At 32.1% G+C, this 24,353-nt stretch overlaps 2 protein-coding genes across 5 annotated transcripts in view; both read left to right on the forward strand.

Moving 5' to 3' along the window:
• The window catches only part of Hr3 (nuclear hormone receptor 3 ROR-beta), a 138,461-nt gene that overhangs the window by 27,098 nt on the left and 87,010 nt on the right, over positions 1 to 24,353 (forward strand). Inside the window, exons 1-2 of one of the 4 annotated variants that reach the window (XM_076131878.1) lie at positions 6,947 to 7,249; positions 14,711 to 14,889. The exons of 1 other annotated variant lie outside the window; for it this stretch is intronic. In XM_076131878.1, coding sequence (XP_075987993.1) covers positions 14,787 to 14,889 — 103 coding nt within the window. In that variant the 5' untranslated portion in view covers positions 6,947 to 7,249; positions 14,711 to 14,786. Of the gene's footprint in view, positions 1 to 6,946; positions 7,250 to 14,710; positions 14,890 to 24,353 lie in introns of those variants that run through there. 2 more of the 4 variants (XM_076131880.1, XM_076131879.1) reach the window with 2 other exon arrangements.
• The window catches only part of LOC142984344 (uncharacterized), a 61,566-nt gene that overhangs the window by 10,782 nt on the left and 26,431 nt on the right, over positions 1 to 24,353 (forward strand). The window lies entirely within an intron of this gene.

Below are 24,353 nucleotides of genomic sequence, written 5' to 3' on the forward strand. Positions count from 1 at the left end.
TCTAGCCATTTTCTCTCTACACTTTTACTAATACAATATTATTTTTCTTGAAGATGTTTCTAACTAAAACTTGACTCCATACAAACAGCTGATTGTCATCTACCGGGCATAGTTCCAGTATAAAATATCCTTATAGGAAAACCAGAAAACTAGATTAATATGTTATACCTAATTGTCTTGACTTCATAATTCATATTTATCTTTTTGTACACTGCCTCTGTAGCCAATGTATGTGACTGCCCATCGCGAGGTGTTAGCTTCGTATCCCGGGTCAGTCAATGTGCTTCAGAGTTATATAACTGAAATAGTAGCCTGGAGTTAACAATGTATAGTATAGTTCTAATAAGATACGCAATTTTTGAGTATTTTTTCAGGCAATTGACTTTTATATTTTATCAATCTTTCATCGGTTTTTCAGTGTATTGTATTTAAAGTATAAAATATAAATTACCAGAGAGACTTATGCTATTTTACTAAGCAGAGTAAGTCATTAATTTTGTTTAATAATGTATTAATGAAATATTGTTTTGTTCCTTTTCAGGTAAGTGTCACTTTGGAGCCGCAAACCAGGAAAAGTTTCATTTTAATAAAGATAATATTTCATTTCCTAATAGTAAACTATACTACCTAGTATGATTTTCTATTAGTAATTGGTTAAATTGTATCCGACGAATCGGTAAGTATGGCTTTTTTACAATTATATTTATCAAGGCATGTTTCAATACGAATTCTTTATAAAACTGAGTATACAAATTATGAATAATAGAGACTTTATAAAGACACTGGCTTACCCGCGCAACTTCGCTTGCGTCACATAAGAGAGAATGGGTTTTTACTGGTACTCTGCTCCTATTGGTTGTAGCGTGATGATATATAGCCTATAGCTTTCTTCGATAAATGGACTATCTAACACTGAACGAATTTTTCAAATCGGACCAGTAGTTCCTGAGATTAGCGCGTTCAAACAAACAAACAAACTCTTCAACTTTATAATATTAGTATAGATACAATCTGTTTTTTATATGCTACATGCTTTTCCTATCGAAAGGGATTTGCTGACATAGTGTAGGAGTAGGTTGAGGTTGAGGAAGACGACGTCAAGGATAGGGCGAAGTGGAGGAAAGGTGTAAGGAAGGCTGACCCCACAACCTATGGGACGAATAGCCAGGAAGAGAGAGAGAGTGTAGGAGTAGGTTAAGAAAGGCTGACCCCACAATCACATGGAATTTATAGCATTGAAGAAAGGGAGAGATAAAAGACTGTCAGTAATAGTATATAATTTTCTATTTATGTAATAAATGCAAAAGCTTACGTACGGATTCACGTATGTGTTGTGTTTATCACAAATATTACTGAAATGATTCTGAACAAAGACTCAGGAGTAGTTTATAACCTGTATAAAAACACACATAACACATTTTCATCCTGAAAAAAATTAGAATCGAACTGAAACACAGGCAGAAGTTAACTTAAAAAAGTCATTTAAAACATGTATAAATGTATTTTTTTCACGGAAACAGGCAGAAGTTAGCTTAAAAAAGGCATTTAAAACATGTATAAATGTATTTTTTTCACGGAAACACAGGCAGAAGTTAGCTTAAAAAAGGCATTTAAAACATGTATAAATGTATTTTTTTCACGGAAACAGGCAGAAGTTAGCTTAAAAAAGTCATTTAAAACATGTATAAATGTATTTTTTTCACGGAAATAGGCAGAAGTTAGCTTAAAAAAGTCATTTAAAACATGTATAAATGTATTTTTTTCACGGAAACACAGGCAGAAGCTAGCTTAAAGTCATTTAAAATACATAAAATTACAATTTTTTTAACACATAGTAACATGCACTTGTTGAAAATCATTTAGCACATTACATTGCAAGCGAAGCAATGTAACGCGATATGCACGTGTCATCCATTAGGAGTTATGTTACATATCGATTTAATTCATTAATTAAAAAATAATTGATTACTTTTGTATAAAATTTGATATCTTTAGTATTACGTGACGTACGAATTTAGTCAGCAATTATTCTATCATGCTATCCATACTTTATTTAATACTAGCTGACTCGCACAAATTCGCTTGGCCATATAAGAGAGAATGGGTCATAATTTTCCCCGTTTTTGTACCATTTTTTACTGGTACTCTGCTCCTTTTGGTCGTAGCGAGACGATATATAGCCTATAGCCATCCTCAATAAATGGGCTATCTAACACTGAAAGAATTTTTCAAATCGGCCCAGTAGTTCCTGAGATCAGCGCGTTCAAACAATCAAACAAACAAACAAACTCTTCAGCTTTATAATATTAGTATACAATAAATGGGCTATCTAACACTGAAAGAATTTTTCAAATCGGCCCAGTAGTTCCTGAGATTAGCGCGTTCAAACAATCAAACAAACAAACAAACTCTTCAGCTTTATAATATAAGTATCTATACTAATATTATAAAGTGGAAGAGTTTGTTTGTTTGTTTGATTGTTTGTTTGTTTGTTTGAACGCGCTAATCTCAGGAACTACTGATCCGATTTGAAAAATTATTTCAGTGTAGGATAGCCTATTTATTGAGGAAGGCTATAGGCTATATATCATCACGCTACGACCAATAGGAGCGGAGTAGCAACGAGAAATGTTACAAAAACGGGGAAAATTATGACGCAAGCGAAGTTGCGCGGGTCAGCTAGTAGATTATAAATGCGAAAGTAACTGTCTGTCTGCTACTCAATCACGCCTAAACTACTGAACCAATTTCCATGAAATTTGGTATGGAGATATTTTGATACCCGAAAAAGAACATAGGCTACTTTTTACCCCGGGAAAATGAAGCATTCCCATGGGAAAATACAGGTGGAGTACGAAGTCGAGGGTAAAAGCTAGTGCCTAATATAACAGACATCGTACGACTAATTCTACTTATATTATATTAGTTTTTCTCCCGACTTTGTACAGGTTTGTGATTTAGAACAGAATTTTCATACAAACTTTCATCTCCTATTTTATCCCTATGACGGTAGAATTGATCAAAATCCTTTCTTAGCGGATGCCTACGTCATAACATCTACCTGAATGCCAATTTTCAGTGGTTTGGGCTGTGGGTTGATAGATCACTATGTCAGTCAGTCAGTCAGTCACCTTTGAGTTTTATATACATAGATAGATATATAGATAAGGGATGAACTATAAACGCGGACATAGTCGCGAAGGTCAGCTAGTTTTATATAAATACTCAAAACATGATTAAGTATTTTTAGTAACGCCCAAAGAGTAAATAAATTATACACAAGTATATATCAATATAATTAAAGCAAGACTTTCTATTTAATAAAAAAACACTCGTTGTCTTATCTACCCACGTTCACCTACTAAAATTTATCGTACACAGTTCAATGACTCTATAGTTCCGGCTACAATTACCGAATTGGGCAAAAAAAGCGACATTTGAGAAAATTGGGGTACTAAGTATTTGTAAGGTCTATCTATCGTATGGTTAGTGGTCAACCTAGTGTCAAAGTTGTTCAAGCCACCCGAAAGGCCTTTGACATGGCTGAACGACTGTTGTCTTAGTAGACAACAGCAGAGTTGCGCTCGCCGGTCGGTAAACGATCTGTGGGTTAAGCAACCCCTGGCGCGGTCATTCTATAGATGGGTGACCGCATAGTAGTATTTGAGCTGGGCGTCTCCGTGCTTCGGAGGGCACGTAAAAAGTCGGTCCCGGCTGTTGTCTACTAAGATAACAGTCGTTAAGCCATGTCAGAGGCCTCTCGGGCGGCTTGAACAACTTCGACACTAGGTTGGCCACTAACCATACGACAGACAAACAAACCAGTATTTTACATGAAACGACTATCTGACTATATATATATGTAGCAGGATATACGTCTATCTAATACTAGAAGTAACCAAAACATAAGTCTGTTATCTCCTATCGGGCATTGACCGAGATCCGACTGATAAACTATCTAGCTGATATCTATGAAATTAGGTTACTGTATCATTTTGAATGATATTCGAGCTCTTGGACAAGTTAGGGACTGTACATTCGTTTAGTCAGTTATCGAACTGAAAATTAATTAATAAATATCATTGGACAACTCACACACGGTCATCTGATTCTAAACTAAGCAGAGCTTGTACTATGGTAACCAAATCTATACTAATATTATAAAGCTAAAGAGTTTGTTTGTTTGAACGCGCAAATCTCAGGAATTACTGGTGCGAATTGTAAAAATATTTTGGTGTTGGAGAGCCTACTTATTGAGGAAGGCTATAGGCTATATATCACCACGCTTCGGCCAGTGATTGTCCTAAAGCTTGGCGGTCCTGTATGATAAGATGTATGGATGTAAATGAGGCTAAGGAAGTTTGTAAGGATCCTACCAAGTGGCGTTCTTTGGTTTTAATCTCGTTAATTACTGTAATTTACACGTACACGCATTTTACCTTAAAAAATCTAACGTTTCGGCGCAGGTTGCACTCACCGTGGTCACAGGCTGCCTACACATATGGGAAAAAGGCGTAATATTATATATGTCCCAAAGCTGAGCAAAAATCTCTTCCCATATTAAGACAAGGGAAAGGTTTCGAATCTACTAACCTTACGAAATCCGAAAGACAAAATTTTGGAACTCTCCTTTAGATAAACAACTTTTGAATGGGCATAAAGGGGGGGGGGGTTCTATTAATTCATCCCCTAAGAAATTTTAATGCAAATTTTATGCCAAAAAGGTCACGGGAATAATCTAGTTCTTTTTGAATCGTGAAACAAGAATTTTAAGTACAAAAGTCAATTATTTTAAAATCACAGTCCCCTATTTGATAGTCCGACGTTACTGTCTATCGGATGCTAAGAGTTTTATCACAATGGGATCAGCCGTTTTGTATATACGAAATCCTTTTACTTATATATAGTTATTGTTTATGTATATTGAGATGATTTGAAACCCCTTTTTTAGATGTACTTACTGGTTAAACAAGTATGGCTTTTGTTTATTGGAAAAGAGTTCCGTATATACATTTTAATTCATTTTTAGTAGGATTGATTTTATGATAAAAGATATGTTCGCCACTGCAACTATACATGAAGGGTTCAACTCATGGAAATATAGATTTTGTTAGTGAATATAAAATTCTCTACTTATGTAATTAAAGTCGTTTAGGTTGCATTTTTTTATTGAGAGGTACTAAGTTCGTTACCCGATTCTGAAATAGAATTAAAAAATAAATGGTACGCGCAAGGTTGTCATTTTTTTTTTCAGTAACTTCTCAACAGGTTTTGATGAAACTGTAAAGTGATCTATTTTATGGTAAGATAAATAATTATTTTTGACTTTATTTTGTTAGTTTTTAGCAATAACTACTGAATAGATTTTTATGAAACTTTAAAGAAATTTATTATACTATTATAGAATTAAGTTCACGATTATATATTTTTTTATGTTTTAAATGTTCTAACTGGAATCTGCTAAGAATTAAATATTTAACTTAAAACATCGCTCTTTTTTATATCCGATTCAAAAGTTTTGATTATTTTCACATCGAACCCTAAAAACGCGTTAACCCCCGTCCAGTTTTCTGCCCAATGGACTTTACATGTCCTGTCATTAGGGTACGACGCTCGAGGGTTAAAATTGTGGGTAAAAAAGAAGTAAAGGGTTGATGTCATTTTAAATTTTAAAATGACCTACATTTTTTATTGATTTGAAATATTTATTTGGTATTTTTGTAAATGGTTGCTTAGCAGTTGAAGTAATGGCAATTTTATTTTTCTTAGAGTTTTTTTGTTAATGCTGTGTTATTGACGGATTTCAGCTGAAAGCCAGTATAGTTATCAAATCATATCAAAATGAATAAAAATGATATTTTTTTCCAGTTAGCGTCAATGTCTAATATTATAAAGCCAAAAGTCTTTTCTGTTTAAATTAAGGTACAGATTTTGATAAAATTAAACGGAGAAGTAATTGAAGGTAGGCGTCAAATGTAGGTGAATATTTTTGTTTAAAAATCAACCCTTAGTGGGGTTTAAATAGGGGATGGAACTATGTACACGAACGGAGCCACGTGGGTCAGCTTGTCGAAATATTTATTCTAGTTAGAGTTATATATTGGTCCATTTACATATAAGAATTTCTTTTGAAAAACATTTTAGACAGTCGGTAATTTATTTATATAATATCCCGGGAAATCTTTACGCAGACGAAGTCGTGGACAGATGCTAGTATTTTTATACAGCCATGATCTTTCACAAAAGACAAATGTTTATTTTTTTTTAAAAGAAAACTCATGTTTTTTAATACCATAGATTATTTACGAGACATCAAAGTGACATTTGACAAGATTTTTGTGAAAAAAATATGAGTTAGTTTTTGTTTAAAATATCATAACGGTTTTAAATACATGTGGGGTTAGCAGAAATAGTCTTTAATTAATGTTTTTAATTTCATTCATGTAGTTTATAATGAAATAACATTTATTATGCAGTTTTGTTCCATATTTTCCTTAACTGTATTTACTACTTTTTAATTAGAAATAATAACCTTTGTTATTTGAATAATTGTTAAGTTAATTGTCAAATAATATAACAATAGTTATTTCCTATGACTTTGTCTATAAATGTAACCTATATTCTTCCTAGAAATATAGTTCACCATTTTGTAAAATTTAATCCAAATCTAATAAGCCGTTTTCATTTTAAAAGCACAGACTATTAAACACTTTCACTTTTTTTACTCACGATTAAGTAAACTTCAAAATATTTTTACGAACAAAAAAATTAACTGTCAATTTTTTTTTTAAATAACATTTTAGATAAAAAGGCACAGATATTAAAATCAACAGCCTCTATTAACACCGTAGACATTCGATGTTTTAAAGTCTTCAATTTAAATGCTTGGTCCGACACCTTCGCAGTCCTGAGCGGTGAGCGCTTACAAATTCAGTTAGACTTGCAAACCGCGCGCGCACGGCCGCACAACGCGCCGAAACTTAAATTTGACTCCGCGAACTTCCATTTTGAAAAAAAAAACACAAACGTCAGAATCGCCGCGCTTTTTTCTTTCACTTGTCAAAACTTTAGTGGTTTTTTTTTAATTTAAATATTTTTTTTTGTGGCTTTTTTTTTGGACTTGTGTTGTGGATTGGATTGTAATGCATTGCATTGGAAGTGAGTAAAGTATATAAAATTGTTCGTCTGTCTGTACTAAATAAGATTTTTGAATTTGTTTCTAATAAGCAAGTGTCACAAATATGTTACAGTAAGTTTTTCAAAAAATACTTTCGATTTCATTTTACTATATTAAAACAAAATGAAATTATAAAGTATTTTTTTTATCAAAAATTCTAAAGTCGAGTCACTGATTCCCGAAAAAGTTTGTCAAAAAATTTTTCGAGCAAACATTTTTTGTAGAATGTTCATTTATTTTTTTTACAATTTTTTGTAATGGCAAAGGCCCGTATAATAATCACCCGTATAATAATTATCTATCACGAAACTTGCAATTTATCAAGGTCTTTAGTTGCATGAGATCTTATATTGCATACTGAGCGAAAGAGATAGAGATACAACGACCTTGCGTTAGACAGAGACGGAGAGATGTTAGGAAACTCTTGGGAAATATTATTTTTCTCTTTCGGGTACCGAAGGGCACTTTTTGTGGTTATGTTTTTTTATTTGTTTTTGAGATAATTGTTCTTATCTTACTGTTTGGTTTAAATTTAGGTCGATGCTAAAGGGATCTTTGTAAATTGACGGATTATGAATTATTTATTTATCTATGTGACTTAATAGGTCACGCGTTGATAGTTGGAAACTAAATATTTTGTAGTTTTGTTTTGTGTTAGTTATTAACTGAATAATGTTAATAAAACGTGCTTTGAGTAATTTATTTTTTGCTTTAGTATAATTATTTTTTAAAGCAAAGCTTGCTACGTATAACTTAATTCATTAATTTAATTATTTGTAATTGTTCGAAAAGTATTTTTTTTGGACCTCAAAACTAAATTTCAAAACTATTCAGCAACAAAAAGATTACACAACATATTTCGTACTGCCAAATATTTGTCCAAAAATTATAGTACTTACCAAAAAAAATCAAATAAATACATTTATGCTTATTATAGCCTAGAATATTTAATAAATGTTTATTAAAGCCTATTTTTTTCCTGAAATTCTTTCAGTTTAACCAAATAATTAGTGTAGAACCGTTTAATGGTAGGTGGTCCAAGACCAGTCAAGTGACTGTTACCACATAGTAACAGGTCACACTTGGCGGCATTATAAGTATTGCAATTGCAAAAAATAACGAGTTTTTAATTATTTTACTGTGATTTTTGTAGCAATTTTTTGGTAGCATGTATTTAGGTAGTATTTTAAATATCATTAATTGTGGTAATCTCTAAAACCATTGAAATTTATGACTAAGTCCTTAATTGAGTTCTAAAGCCATATAAATCAAGGCCTTAAACAGTGGAAAAATGATACTTAAAACCTGAAGAATACTTCATAATTTATTTTGTACCTAAAAATATTATATAAGTATCAAAAATCTTAAAATTTGGGACCCAAAATCACTAAAGTCGGGACCGGCAATTTATAATAGTGGGACCAAAATCGGCTAAAACTGGGACCAAACCATCTCAATCCTTTCAAACCTTTATAATCCTTGATTCAGGTCGTTCGTATTAATTTCATATAGGTACGTGTAAAACGTGGCTATCGTGATACAAGGCCGAAAGAACAATAATTGTTCATCAATATTGAATATTTTAGCTTTTTGCATCCATCCCAATGATATCTAAGAGTTGTTAAAGTATTTTCTACAATCAATTGAATTATACTTCGCGATTCGCAATCAAATTTTGCAATTGTTATTAAACTAATTGTTTTATACAATAATAATAATAACTTGTATTAAAATCTTTTAAATATTGATTTAAATAACAGTTTTAAAAAGGTGATAATCGACTGCAATTTTAAGCAGTATTCAAAAAAATAATTGCTATTTATTTCGATTGCAAATTTTCAGGTCTTAAAAAAGATATTGCCAAAAACATTTAAAAAAACACAACATTTTCAAAAAAAGTTCAACTCTTGCAAAGAAGCTTTATAATACAAAATTTATCCTTATTATCAAATAATACATTGCTCTTTAAATTAATAAACAATTTTATAAAAAAATACCGAAAATAAAAAACCTTATTTTTGACAGGAAGCTTCTCAAAGTATCAACTTAGACATGTATTAGAATTGCTTATATTACATACTCTCTCTCAATTATTGCAAATACAATCAAATCTGTTGCGTTACCATATACAGCCTTGAATGACATCTAATTTAAATTAACTAAGCAATAATACCTGTTAGAAAAAAACATGTTTTTTCGCACTATAATATATCAGAAATGCTATTTTAAAACATATTTTTATATACTTTAAACACTTAAGTATCTGTTCAAAAATCTTTTTCTATTTAGTGAGTTGTTTGTCATGTTTGTTAATCTTTCACGTTAAAAATACTGGTTAGATTGTGATAAAATTTGGCATGTTAATAGTTTATAACTTGGATTAACACTTAATATACTTTTTTACCCAAAAAATCACATAACATTAAATTACAGACAGAAACTTCTTAACATTATAAATGCGAAAGTTTTGCAGATCGAAGTATTTTTGTTACTCTTTTATGCAAAATCTACAGATTCAATTTTAATGAAATTTTGCACACAGGTAGTTTATACAATATATTAACATATAGTATATATTTTAGATCATATTTTTCACGTAAACGAAGTCACAAGAACAAGCAAGTGAGAACTATCAATGGGTTATTGATTGCCTAAAGTTGAAGTTAACTTGGCAACAAACTGCTCTGTTGTCTGTACTATAAATAAACTAAGATCTAAGTTTATACTCGGACATGTTAATTCTAAATCAGAGAATAGACTTGCTATAGCCTGGGAACTGGAAACAAACTTAAACCACGTTTAAAATAATGACAAGAATTAAGTTTCTTAATTATACGATTGGTTACAAAATTAGACTATTTGTAATTACTTTTAATATAATATTGTATTTTATTGGTATAAAGTGTTTCAGGGAGCTTTTACAAACATACAAATATTAGGTATTTAGTGTATATTTTGGTGTAAAATGAAATGTAAGCTATGAAACTTAGTGCAATAATGATTCAGACTAATGAAAAACTCATTCTTATTTCTGTATTTATAACATTTATTATCTCAGGATTTACGTATTAATCTTAGGTACAAAATATACTATATTCTTTATTAATTACCAAGCTATTTCATTGAAATCGAATCAGTAGTTTTGATAATATAACCAAAAACATTTCATGATAAGATCACAAAATAAAATACGCAAATTATTTTTTTTGTTTTTCTCATAAGGTTTTAATAAACTTTCGTTTACAAAATCTGTCAATCTTATTGCTTATTAATTGCTAACTGCTAAGTAAAAGTTGAAAATATTTCATACAGGCTTGGCTGTATGAGTAACCAGCCACTTTCTAATGTCATAGGTTTTTTTGAAACAAATTCTTTTGTCTATGCACAGTTGTCAGATTTTGGCGGGCTTGTTAGGTTATGTGTATAATTTTTTTATATATTAAATAGATTTATTAAATTAAATTTAACCCATTAAAGTCCTAGTGCTGGGCAAGGGTCTCCTCTTCAAATAAGGGAAGGGTTAAACCTTGAGTTTACCAAACTGGCCAAGTGCGAGTTGGAAACTTTTCTGTATGCAAAAACTGCAAAAAATGCAATTAATATTTTTTATCTTTTTTATTAGCCCCTTATGTGTCCCACTGCTGGGCAAAGGCCTCCCCTCTTTATATAATAAAATAATAATTATTAATAAAATTCTCTCCCAAAAAAATCTTAAATACATCTTAGTACATTTTTAATTCATCTCTCACGATATATAGATATCTAGATTTTTTATCGATACGCCAACATCCGGCTTGCTTTTAGCATATCTCTTATAATGGTAATAATAATTACAGCATCGATCAGCTCTTTAACTTTCACAAAGATATTTTGGCAACTACTTTCACTAAAGACGGCGGTACAAGGTGCAAGCGAGAGCGAGAATAAGAAGCATGTATTTTCGCTGTAAACTTGAGAATGTATTGCGATGTCCTTTCTCTGGCAACTATTTTAATTTTGGTTGGAGTGATGAGTGGTTGTTGGTGAAATAATTTGATGTGTATTTTCATGTATTTTGTATAAAGGTGTGTATGGTTTAGATTGACGTATATTTCAGCTGATAGAGTTTAAAGGAAATTAACCTGAGATAATAATGAACCTTCTATCTTCGAATATTTTTTTTAAAATTTTTTTTTAATAATGAATCTTCTATATAGGTGTTATTTTTTTGTTAATGATATGTTGTTAAATTAATATCTTATATTGGTTTATTCCACAGACAATTAAGTCTGATAATACTGCTTCTAACCTATCATCATTTCCAAAAACAATCAAAGTGTTTGTCAATTATTTTAACGTGTGTTTACTATTGGATTTATTACAAATTTAATCAAATTCTGTAAAGCCTTGCATTTCTTAATTAAAGTCTTTTGAATCACACAAACTGTAAAGCGATTAAAATTGAGATAATTTACAAAAAATCGTGCATATATCTTAACGAATTCATAATTATTAAATATTGTTTCATAACACACGTTTAGAAAACACCTAGTTAGCGTATTCGCATAAATAATGAGTGACGAATTACCAACGAAGAAAGGTTTTATAATTTTCACTCGCATCTTACATAACGATAATTTGTTAAATTTAGAAAATTTCACTTTAATTCGCAAGTCAAATTGGTTGCGAATTAACATTTAAGATTTTATATTATACAATGTCTTTAAATATTCATTTATTCATAGTATATTAAATAATGGTTTGATTGACAAAAGACCGTTACTTTCGTTTGTCGTTTAGAAGACAACTCCTGCTTTAACAATTGCTCTTGTGTCACGGGGACTTTTACAAACATACAAACAACGAGCACAAAGTACAGCCAGACCCGAAACTATTATTTGTGGATCGCAAAAATAATTGTTCCATCTTGGAATGGAACCCACGACCTCCCGACGCAATAGTAGCGGCGTGGTGACGCATTCAAACGTGCATGTAATTTCTTTATCAATCTCTTCTCTTTCTTGTCCTTATCCTACGTTAAGTAGACTAACAGCATGTTTTAGTGACTGATGTTTTTACAACCGACAGCCTGCCTAATGTGAACCTTTACTTGGAGACAACTAAAAGTACAACTTATTTCTCTAACGACTAAAAATTCAATAATGTTTGGGTTACCGTGTGACTATACTTTGCACGTTAGTTAAGTGTGCAATATTTTTAATAAACTGTTTTCTTACAATGTCATAACTATACAGGCTAACTAAATTTTCTTAACATCACAGGCATTTTTTTATTCCTTGATTTTACCATCCATCATCTCTTTTCGTAACAATTTAACCATCACACATCATTCATTCGTTACAATCATCATTCAAACTCACTTCAATTGCATTGAACTATCATTCACTTATTTGACGTATACATCACTTTAAACTATCCACTATGTAATTAACTTAATTTATTATTAAATGCTAAAGGTTACATAAAAAAATTAACTCTCTACAATCTCACTACCTTAGTCTCCACTCAGATCAATGACAATTTCAGAACTTAAATCTCTCACGAAACATAGCATTATTACTAAAGGTACTTATAAAAATCGCTCCGCTACCCGCTCCCGCTGCCGCTTACACATCAGACCACAACCTCCAAAAGCGTCGACTTTCATCGCTGCACGAGTGTGTGTGTATGTATATTTATGCATGTGTGTGTACGCTGCGCAGGCGCAGACGTAACGTTGTTCTTGCGTAATCTGTCGTATGAACTCGCACGCACAACTCATGGTTGAGAATATTTCGATACTTTTCGGTGATACAGAGCTCGGTAGAGAATGTTATTTCGTGTAGGCTTTCTCTATATTGATGGGCGATTTCTTCTTTATAAAAGACTCCCGCACTAAGAATCTATCGTGTCGCGGGGACTTTTACAAACAAACAACGGACACTAAGTACAACTCGAAACAATTAATTGTGGATCGCACAAATAATTGTCTCGTGTGGGAATCAAACCCACGACTACGATGCAATGGTAGCGGCGTGGTGACCTAAATCACTGCGCCACGGAGGCAGTCAGATTTAACTGCACGTTTGGCGCAGTGGTTTACGTGGTAATTTCACTAACTGTAGCGCGTTGGATTCGAATCCCACCCGAGACAAATCTTCGAGAAATTATCTTTATTAAGTTGACACTTTTACAGTCTGAGAGATTACCTACAAATTTTGACATAATTATGTCAATATTAAAAGTAGTTAATTAATATTGTTAATGCGAGTAATTAATTGCAGTTTCATTACATATTTGCTCTACTAAAACTATTTTAGACACCTAGTCGCACAGAAAATTAATAGATAATTAAAACTAACTGAACAAACTGGAAACTTCATAATATAATACTTTTCACTCATTTATTAACTTTAAGTCAACTTGAGTTCTATCTAAACTACCACATTACTTACAAATTACAATTTAAACTAAATTATTTAAAACTAATTTAACTCAAACAGATCGAAATTTAAACCGCATTTAAAAAATACTTTTCAACATCGATTACTTATAAAAATAGCTTAGCAAGTAACGATAACGATTGAATATCCAACCATAGAGCACAGAGTATACAGTGTTGCAACGCTCAATAAAGAGCGGCTGACAATAGACAAACACCTACACCGCTAGCCTAGCAACATCAAAGCCTGAATGACATAATAGACTCTACATACATATAACTCATTTCCATACACCCTCTATAGCGAAGTAAGAAAAGTAGTGTTTTAGTTGGTATACCTCAGTGGGCACGCAGGATCGATTCCGGGCATGCGCACTGCCCGCCCACACTTCCGCCCCCGCGCCCCTCCCACCCCCTCTCAACCACTGAAGCACCCCACGTTGCAACTGCAATTCAGTGCATACCAGCTCGCGACCAAAGAAAAAACGAAAAAAATAACGCAATTAAATAAAAATATCGGTTTTTTTTTATTAAAAAGTGTAAAAATGTTTATCTGTGGACTAGTTTGAACCGGTCACAAGTGGACGACGCAAGGAGACTATTACACAAACTATGAAGAAAAAAAAACGCATGCATTTTTCAAAAAATATAAGAATTCAATGCCATATATTAAATACAAACCACTTTGTATGAGTACTGTCGACAATATTAACGTTTCCGAAAGCATTTAATTCACAAGTTTAATATAAATTTATACGCAATATATAATCACAGAACCGTTAGTTTTTATTAATAAATAATTAAACACAAATTAGTGATACACAATATATAAAATTCCCAAGCAAATAAGCCCAAACCTTACGATCGAAATTCTAGACTGAGCTATAAGAATCCGTAAGTAGAAAATAAATATATAGTATTTACATTAGTTGAGCATTTGAGAAAGTTTATATGTAGCTGAAAAAATATAAATTAATTAATAAAAAAAGTATTTAATATAAATTATTAAATTGCAATATAAATGAATTACAAATTACAAACCGGGGATCAGTGAATAGGCCTTAAGTGTTTTGTACTACGGTCGAACAATTTTGACACTTTAAATATTTCAGTGTATAAAAAATGAATGATCGTGTGTTGAAGTGTTTCGTGTGTGTGTAATGTTACTGTGGGTCCTGTAGGGCCAAGATGTTGAACATGTTCGATATGTGGAACTCAGTAAGCACAAAGTTGGAGCAGACCAATGTGCAACAAAATCAGCAGCCACACACTTCAGGTGGGAGCATTAAAGGTAATTTCCACTTAATAAAGCTAGGTTTGGGGCAAGCTTTTTGTATATAAAGTATCAAGAATATATTTCTCACTCACTTTATGACACAAAATGCGAAAACAAATCTGTGAGCACAAAAAAAATATGAAATAAATTTGTTTTCAGTCTAAAAGATACAAAAAAATATATATGAGCAAATGTAAGGCTATTTATGAAAAGAACAAAATGGTAACTAAAAAAAGGATAAGACAAAATTCTGGTAAAAAACTAGGTAATTCTAAATGTAGGTCTTAAAGAAAGGGATGGGAGATAGAAACATAAATAAGAGTAAAGAGAACAGCTTTCAATTTTAAATAAAGTGGTTGGAAAGTCGAAGTACTTAAGTTAATTATGTAATGTACACTAAAAGTTTTCATTGAATTGCCTTTGAGAAGAAAAGAGAGGTAAAATAGGACAGACATTGGTTAGAAAGGGATAGCTATATGTAGCAGAAGCTGTTTTTCAGATGCAAATTTAATTAGAAGCATAATTTAGTATATTACTGGGAATTTGTTAAAGTTTGCCCCAAACTGAATAGAAAAAAATCAGTAATTAGTATTTTGAAACTAATATTTTCACTTTAATAATTTTTTATACTTAAAATAGCTTTATTTTGATATAATTTTACATTATTTTCAGCATTCCAAAAGGAGAAAATGTTTACATTTTATAAAAATATGTTTACACCTAATCAGAAAAAATGTTGACACATTTTTGATCATGAATGTGTTGTCATAAATTGTATATATTATAGCGTTTTAAATTGATTGAATGAAAATGGCCGTTTCGTTTCCGGGAAAATTATAGTACTATCATTTGTACTCCATTCCTGGAAATTCTGTTTACAGCAGAAATAAGCGTAAATGCTTCATTGAAAGTTTCAGTATATTTAAATCGTGAAATCAATTAACGCTAAAAATCATAAAGTATTTTCTAATTTATAGTCATTAAGTGTATTTGACTGTTGATCATGAGGTCTGGGATTATATTCCTGGGTCGGGTAAAAGTGCTATTGGTGGTTTTTAATTAATATTAGAATATTTCTCAATAGTAGTCCGGAGTTTGGTAACGTGCCAATAAGCTGGTATATGGCAATAAGCTGGCCCCCTATTATATGAGACTTATATTGTAAATGGCGAAATGTGATTGTATTTAATACACTTCTGCCTACGGTATAATAGGCGTAATGTTATGTGTGTGAAAACTGTAATGTAGATAATAATATTTTTAAAGACATTTCTGTTAAACTGCCGGGCACGAGTCGGCCTTTGGGTATGAGAGAGTTAGGCCTAAATTTGCGGGCCCGGCGTTTCTAGGAGACCGCTTAATAAGTAAAAATGGTCTTTAACTATAAAATATATACATTGTATTAAGTATAAGTAAGAATTATTTGCTTAAATTAAATTGGTTTTTGTCTATAATGAAAAGCGTTGTAATTTCTTTATTTCTAAAAATTATAGACCAATAAGAGAAGTGAATTATAAAAATCTGAGTCGCAAAAAAATCGAATCTGAATATCAAAATCATCGGATAAAAATCTCTTCAGACTTGCTAAAAAAGTCGTGTTGCGTGAAACAAAACAATAATAAAATAATAAAAAATAATAGAAAGTGAGGGTCCGAAAAGATCTTTTCCGGTGTTTATACATAATTGTTTCATATAGTGTTGCCATTACATAAGTAAGAAAGTTGCCAATTAAAATTCGCGTCTGACTCGCGTTATTTCGTAATTATTTTATAGCCTTTTGTTTTATATATATACATTTTTTTTATTTAAATTAAACTGGCGGATTGCATGTGTGGACTTAGGTCAATGACCTAAGTTTGACAGTTACGTAGAATCACTAGAATCTTCTTTGAATCAACCAGCCTTTCTAGGCTTTTTTCTGTTTAGCCTTTCTTCCAACTATGTTGGAGTCGGCTTCTATTCTCATCGGATGCAGCTGAATACCAGTGTTTTACATGGAGCGACTGCTTATCTGACCTCCACAACCCAGTTACCTGGGTTATAACACGATTCCCTTCGGTAAGACTGATTGTCAGACTTAGAAGGATAAAAGCTTCTTTCGTTCTAGGTAAAATGAAATTATTAATTTGTAGAGGGGCAAAGTAAGGTTTTTTCTAATGTTCTCAAATAGTATCCCGTAGTTGTTGCAACGTGCCCGGTATATGATATACTCGCTCCATATTACATGGGACTAACATTGTTAATAGTCAAAGTGGGTGCATTTTTCTTCTGTCTACATCTTCGGGTATAACAGGCGTGATATTATATATATAATTAGCTAATTAAATAACAGGATATCGAACTTTAAAATTAGATCTTCCATATAAATCTGGCCGTTACGAACACTCTAAATAATTAAATTAAGAATAATACATTCTAATTTCAGAAATACAATGCGTATGTTAGCAACAGGCGTTCCCACGCAAAATTTATTTTTGCAATGTTTAAAAAGTTGCACAATTTAGTTGAATTCGTTATGAAGACTTGAATATTTACGCCATTTTATAGTTATTTTTGAAATTGTTAATCACTGTATGGATGTGAATGAAAAATAAGTTTGTAAGGATCGTACCAAGTGGCGTTCTCTGGTCTCTGCCTATCCTTATGGGTAGAAAGCGTGATTTTAATTGTTATTTTAAAATTAGACTGTTATAGTAAGCGTTGTTGCAATTTATATTGTTAACAAATATAGCAACGAAATTTTCAGAGATAATTTCATTATATATACTTAAAATCACTCCTTTTCTCAGGGGTAGGCAGAGATTATAGAACTTGCTGCAATTCTACAAACTTCTATTGCTTCATTTACTTTCATACATCTTGTCATACAAGACAAAAATACCATTTTGAATTTTGACGTTAATCAAATAATAATTGATAACTCTTCTTTTCATATTCAAACTTATGTCCAGCAACGGCAATGAGCTAGATAATAATTTCTAAGTCCTTTTAGCCTATACTAAGACTAATGGGAAAACCACAAGACCTAGTACTACGTATCGAGTAGGCCTATTCACTGGTGACGGACAGACATTCGCGTCTACTTAGTCAATAATACAGGTACAATTAGTTCTAAAGAAATGTAGTTGATAATGGCTTTTTTATAGAAACAGATTTTACTAAAATAACTTAGTGTATTTCTTTTTATAGGTACTTTTTAACCCATTAGACCAAGACTCGCTATGTTTAACATGGGAGTTATATTGTTAATGGCGTAACATGTGTGTATGTTCAATTCTGCCTACACTTTCGTGTGTAGCAAGCGTGATATGTATGTATGTATGTATGTACATTTATTTAGAAATGCCCAGCTATTACGGTAAAAAATGAGTGAAAAACTCCGTGGCGCAGTGGTTTAGGTGGTTGCTACGCCACTACCACTGCGTCGGGAGGTCGTGGTGTCGATTCCCATACGAAACAAATTTTGTGTGATCCACAAATAATTGTTTCGGGTCTGGTTGTACTTTGTGCTTGGTGTTTGTAAAACTCTCCGCGATACAAAAGCAATTCTTAGTGAGGGAATTGTCTTTAAAATAAAGATTTCATAATAAATATACAATAAAACAAACCTTTTCTCTTTATTTTCTAAACGTCAAAAGTCAATTTAACTGGTCTCAACTTACGCAACGACATTAAAAAGAAACCACTAGGGTTTTCACTTAATTAAAAACGTACAATTTATTCGAAATTAAACTGGTCAATTTGACAGATTATTGAACGAATGAATGAATGGTTTCGGTTTTAAATTAATGTGTTATGTGAAAGTCATAAGTGTTTTATAATAAGCACTTTAGTTATTCGAAATTAAAGCCTTTTCTCGGAGAATAAGCATTTAAGTTTTACGAAATTTTCAAGATTGTTTTTAAGGAATCCATGTCGACATTTTATGACAAAATTTGGACCTAATGTTTACCTGTTATACCCAAAGGTGTAGGCAGAGGTGTATGAAATACACTCACGTTTCGCCATTAACAATGTTAGTCCCATGTAACAGGAAAAGCCATTAACTGAGCACGTTAACAAACTAGTCCTGGCTACCATTAACGATAACCTAATATAATATCAATAACAAATAGACTTTTAAAAAATTACATTTAGCAGCAAAAGCTTCTAAATAATAATATAATTTTAATAAAACAATCATTTATTATATACATACATCAATAGGGAAAGACAGCGCCACATAAAACGTTCCTTACAAACTTCCCTTGCTTCATTCACATCCATTCACTCATTACATAATCGTATAATATATATTACGTTATTCACTAAAAAAATATTTATTTTCACAGTTCTTGTATTTTTAGTGAAAATAATCTCATTGTTGTATGTTCGCGGCATTTTTGTGAAGAAACCTTTAGACAGGACAATATAGATGCTGAGATACTTTCACTTGATAAATAAAAAGTTTTGGCGAGAGTCGGATCTCGTTTCTTTATTTGATAGAGGATTTACCCCCGGTTTCTGAGGTACATTTAGCAGTAGTTTATCTATTCAATAGCGTTTAAACTCATGCATAAAAAAGACTCATTGTGTCAGATTACTTAAGTTTGAAATATAATTATTTTCTCAGAAAAAAAAAACGGTATAGGAAGTCATCTTTATATTATAAGTTCAATGTACAAATATTTTTATATGAGTTGGATTTTTAAAGCTTCAGTTTGCAGATTATAATCATATTAAGAAACTAATTAAATGAACAAAAGTATTCCAGAAACACACAAATTGCTTGCCACTTAACAAAAATAAAATCTCACATTAAAAAATTAAATCCAATTATCTCGAAAGTAACAACCCTACGGTGCTTTCTTAACACCGAAACGTGCATGTCCTTTATTATAATTTTGGTGCAATAATAAAACGCACTCGACTTGTGAAAGTACCGCCAAAATGTCAATTGAAACTTTTTAAAAAAGTTGCTGTAAAGGCGGCTTGTCAATGCCATTAAAACAGCGTTGTAAAACTTTATGGTTAAGTTAAATATTGAATTTTAAGTTTACTTTATATTCGAAATATTATTTTATATAAACATACGACTGTCATTTTCAAAGATCTTTGACAGTCGTTACCAGTAGTCAGAAGCTCGAAAGTCTGACATCCAGTCTTACCAAGGGGTATCGTGTTATATCCCAGGTAACTGGGTTGTGGAGGTCAGATAGACAGTCGTTCGTAAAATACTGGTATTCAGCTGCATCCTGAGTGATTGGAAGCCGATTTTTTAACATTTTACGGCTTCTTAGTTATATATAAAACTATGTATTAAGTATGTACGTAAAATCAAGTACAAACCTAGGCGAAATCAGGATGGGCCGCTGCCCGCTTACAAATAATTAGACATTACATTACGACATCATAATCTGACGCCGCAATTTAATAATCGATTCAAAATTATTACTTGTAACCGAAAAAACTAGCTTATATTAACATTATTCAGAAACCAGTGCATCCGGTCGCACAACATCGCCAAATAAGCGATAACTAGAATTGCTTGTACGCAAATTTAGCCCATTGTGGCAAATACCAGTTTTTTTTCATTGTACTCCCCCTTGGGAGTTCAAAGCTATTATTTAAAACCAGTAGACATTTTGCATCTGTGGTGGACAGATTAAAAATATTTTTATGAAATCTCTTTTTTTTTTATAATCCAGATAATTTTCGTTCAATCGTATTTATTACTGACTGACTTGACTTTGACTGAAAGAGAAAAAAACATTCGTATCTTTCTAAATACCAATAGTACTATACCCGTTTCGTCAATCGAACCGAAGACCTTACGCTTAGTAATCAGATACACTACCAACCGCGCTTTAAAGGCAGAAAAATAACATATCATAACTATCGAAAAATTTTACTGGAAAATCTGTTTAGCGCCTCTACCGGGCTCCGTAAGAACTATTTTGGTAGTACATTTTAAATGTCAAACTCTCGTTACTATACAGAATTGCGCTCCAGACTTTCCTGTATTGTAGACTTCTGTATTCTCAAAAGAAGTCTAAAACCTTAATTTAAGACCTAAATTTAGTCTAAAATGTAGTGTTAAATAACATTATAGGTACCAGGGCGACTAGGATAGCATAACATGTGACAAGTAGTGCTAAAGTACGCAAGAAAAAGTTGCCTGGCCAAGACCCATATTAGCTCGTACGTGTGCCGACTGACGTTACTTGATAGTTGCAGTGTTTAAGCTTTGATTAGTATAGTTGTCTCTTTCATTCGTAAGCAGTTTTTGAGTGAGTGAAAGTGACAAATATGATTGATGACGTTTTTGGTGAGATTGTTAAGTTTAAGATTTTATATTTTTGTTGAGTATTTGTATCGTATTATTTAACTTATATTATAGATGCGAATATTGGGATGTTTGTTACTCAATCACGCTAACATTACTGCATAGATTTCGATGAAAGGTACACAGTTTATAACCTGGATTAACACATTGATTTTTATACCCGAAATTTTGAAATCACTGCCTACCAATATGGGAAAAAGTTGCAATATTATTTAATGAATCACTGTCCCATTGCGGGGCAAGAGTCTTGCACTAGAGTGATGGAGGGGTTAGGACTTGAGCCCACCACGTTGACCAAGTGTGGAGCTGTAAAAAATATTTGCTTAGTATATTTTAAAAGTTGTTTAGCTTTGATTAATAGTTTATTTAATCAGTGCATTAGTGAAAGACTGACTAAATAAAAAATACGTATTTCTGGCCAATAAATCAAGCTCAAATTATACGAGTAAAAATAAAATCTAACTAATTTTAAACGCCTAAATTAATATTCAAAACTTAGTGACAACTTTCGACAAGCATCCTGTTATAAACAACGGTTAAAAACGTGCGAATTTTGGCTAAAAATAAAACCAAACCGGTTGGAAAAGAATAGAGAAACAACTTTTACTTTCAAAACGGGTTTTAGAAATTCACGGAATAATAAAAAGTTGACATTTTATAATCCTTGTTATATATGACTTATATCATTATTATTTATTACGGAAGTTTTTAAATAATAAATTATAAAAAGGATTTTAAATTCCGTTTCCTATTTTCTTTTTACTTTCTATCTTTAAGAAATAAATTGATCTGAGTTTTTTTGCAAATACTATTTAAATATTTATTTGCCAATACAATTACTTATTTAAGTATTTCCTTAAAAAGACAACTCTTGCATTAAGAATTACTCTTGTGTCGTGGGGACTTTTACAAACTTACAAACAACGGACACAAAGTACAACCAGACCCGATACAAATATTTTTGCAGACTGTCAAAAGGACTCTGCTCTACCTTCTAGAATAACAGGCGTGATATTAAGTACATACATCAAATTATAAATAAAAAAAAATCCATTACTGTCCCACTGCTGGGCCAAGGGTCTTCTCCTAATAAGGACAAAAAATGTGCAAAAACGCATGCTTTAAATACAAACCACTCATAAAATCTACCAAACAACCGTTTTAAAGATGTTTAATAAATAAATTTAACCCATTAATGTCCCACTGCTGGGCAAGAGTCTCCTCCCATAATGAGGTAAGAGACCCCTTCATTAGGAGGTGGTGATAAATAAATAATAAAATAAATACTAAAGTATCAAGACTCTTGGTTCGTAGTACACACATTTACGTATGCGCATGCGTGTAGCGTGCACTCAGGTACTGATATGATAATATTAGCTCGCATGTACTGTGCCGCGTTCACTATCTGTCTAGTAGGCAGTTGTGGTAGGTTGGTGCTGCGTTTAGATTGAGTTTGTTAAGGCTAGGTATTGTGCCTCGTTTAGTATCTATCTAGTGGTTAGTTGTGTTTGGTTGATGCTGCGTTTACATTTAGTTTAGTCGAGTATCTTACTAGATAGTAAGATACTCGACTAGACACAGTACCTCTAAAAGTCAGATGACTTTTAGAGGTACTGTGTCTCGTTTAGTATCGACCTATAAGGCAGTTGTGTTAAGGTTTGTGCGACGTTTGCACTGAGTCTAGGTTTGGTAGATAATTCAGTAGTTAGATAAAGCTAAAAAATGTTTGCTATTGCTAGAAGATTTTTGAAAATAGGTTCGAAAATACCAGAACCAAATTTTATTCTGTTTATAGGTGTATTTCTTTACTCCCGTAGATTGTAGCGAGATTTTAGTTAATTTACAGCCTTTTTTACAACACACACAAAGTTTTTTTCTAATCCTATTGGCCGATTGTTAGTACCATAAATTGGCATGCCCAAAACAACAAGTAAAATAATATTAAAATTAGCTATTATATCGTAATAAATGATTTTAACTTCTAAAAATCTGTTTTGAAATAACCAAAGAAACCAGACTACGATAAAAACTAAACTAAAAGATATAAATTCACTAGGGTTTTTGTTATTTAAAACATTTATATCTCAAGGGCGTGAATTTTGCAAGAGCGTCCCAGATTTAACTTCAACACAATCAGTTACAAATAAATGTATTTTTCTTGTTAAATATGTATGGAATTTGGATGAAATTAACTGTTGGATAAAAAGGTCAGTTTTGAGTACATTTGTTGTTGTTTTAATGACAGAAAGAATGCCGCGTTGCTCATTTATTTAAGCTATAAAAATAGGGACACAATTATTTTCGTTTATATTCAAAAGAAACACACACCTATGACTTTTGGAACTTACGTGTATTAGAAATAATTATCACTTGTATCAACGGTGAAGGAAAACATCGTGATGCAAACTTGCATGCCTGAGAGTTCTTTAGAACAGTTCTTGAAGGTATGCAAAGTCCCCAACCCGCAATTGACTCAAAATCTAACCCCTCTCTCATTACGAGAGGAGATCCTTGCCCAGCAGTCGGAAATTAATCCACTCCCATCTCCCTAAATCAAATTTTAATTTGAAAAAGACAACTCCCGCACTAAAAATGGCTCTTGTGTCGCGGGGACTTTTACAAACATACAAACTACGGACACAAAGTACAACCAGGCCCAACAATTTGTAGATCGCACAAATAATTGTCCCATGTGGGAACCGACCCTCCCGACGCAATGGTAGCGGCGTGGTGACTTAAACCACTGCGCCACGGATACTCTGATCCTTTGAAATTCACCAGCAATCAAGCCTTCCAAACCACATAATAGCCAACAAATTGAACACAATATAAAATTGATAACTTTGGCAAGAATTACGTCACAGTTGACGCTTATTATTTGCAATATAGACCAATAGGCTTACGTTATTAGAGGTCAGTAACAAGGTTGCGTTTTCTATTATATGAAAGCTGAAATAAGATTTGGACATCAGAAACATCAAATAGGTCAGATTTTATGCCATTTTTACTTATTCTATTGAACTAGCTAAGGCATCGTTTTTCACATAAAGATAAAAAAGGGTATTGATGTTTGAAAAAGAGAGTTGAAGAGCCATGATTTGACATAGGTTATGTTAAATCATGGCTCTTCAACTATCTCCATACCAAATTTAAT

This window comes from Anticarsia gemmatalis, chromosome 27, assembly GCF_050436995.1.
Source record: "Anticarsia gemmatalis isolate Benzon Research Colony breed Stoneville strain chromosome 27, ilAntGemm2 primary, whole genome shotgun sequence".
Classification (NCBI taxonomy): Eukaryota; Metazoa; Arthropoda; class Insecta; order Lepidoptera; family Erebidae; genus Anticarsia; species Anticarsia gemmatalis.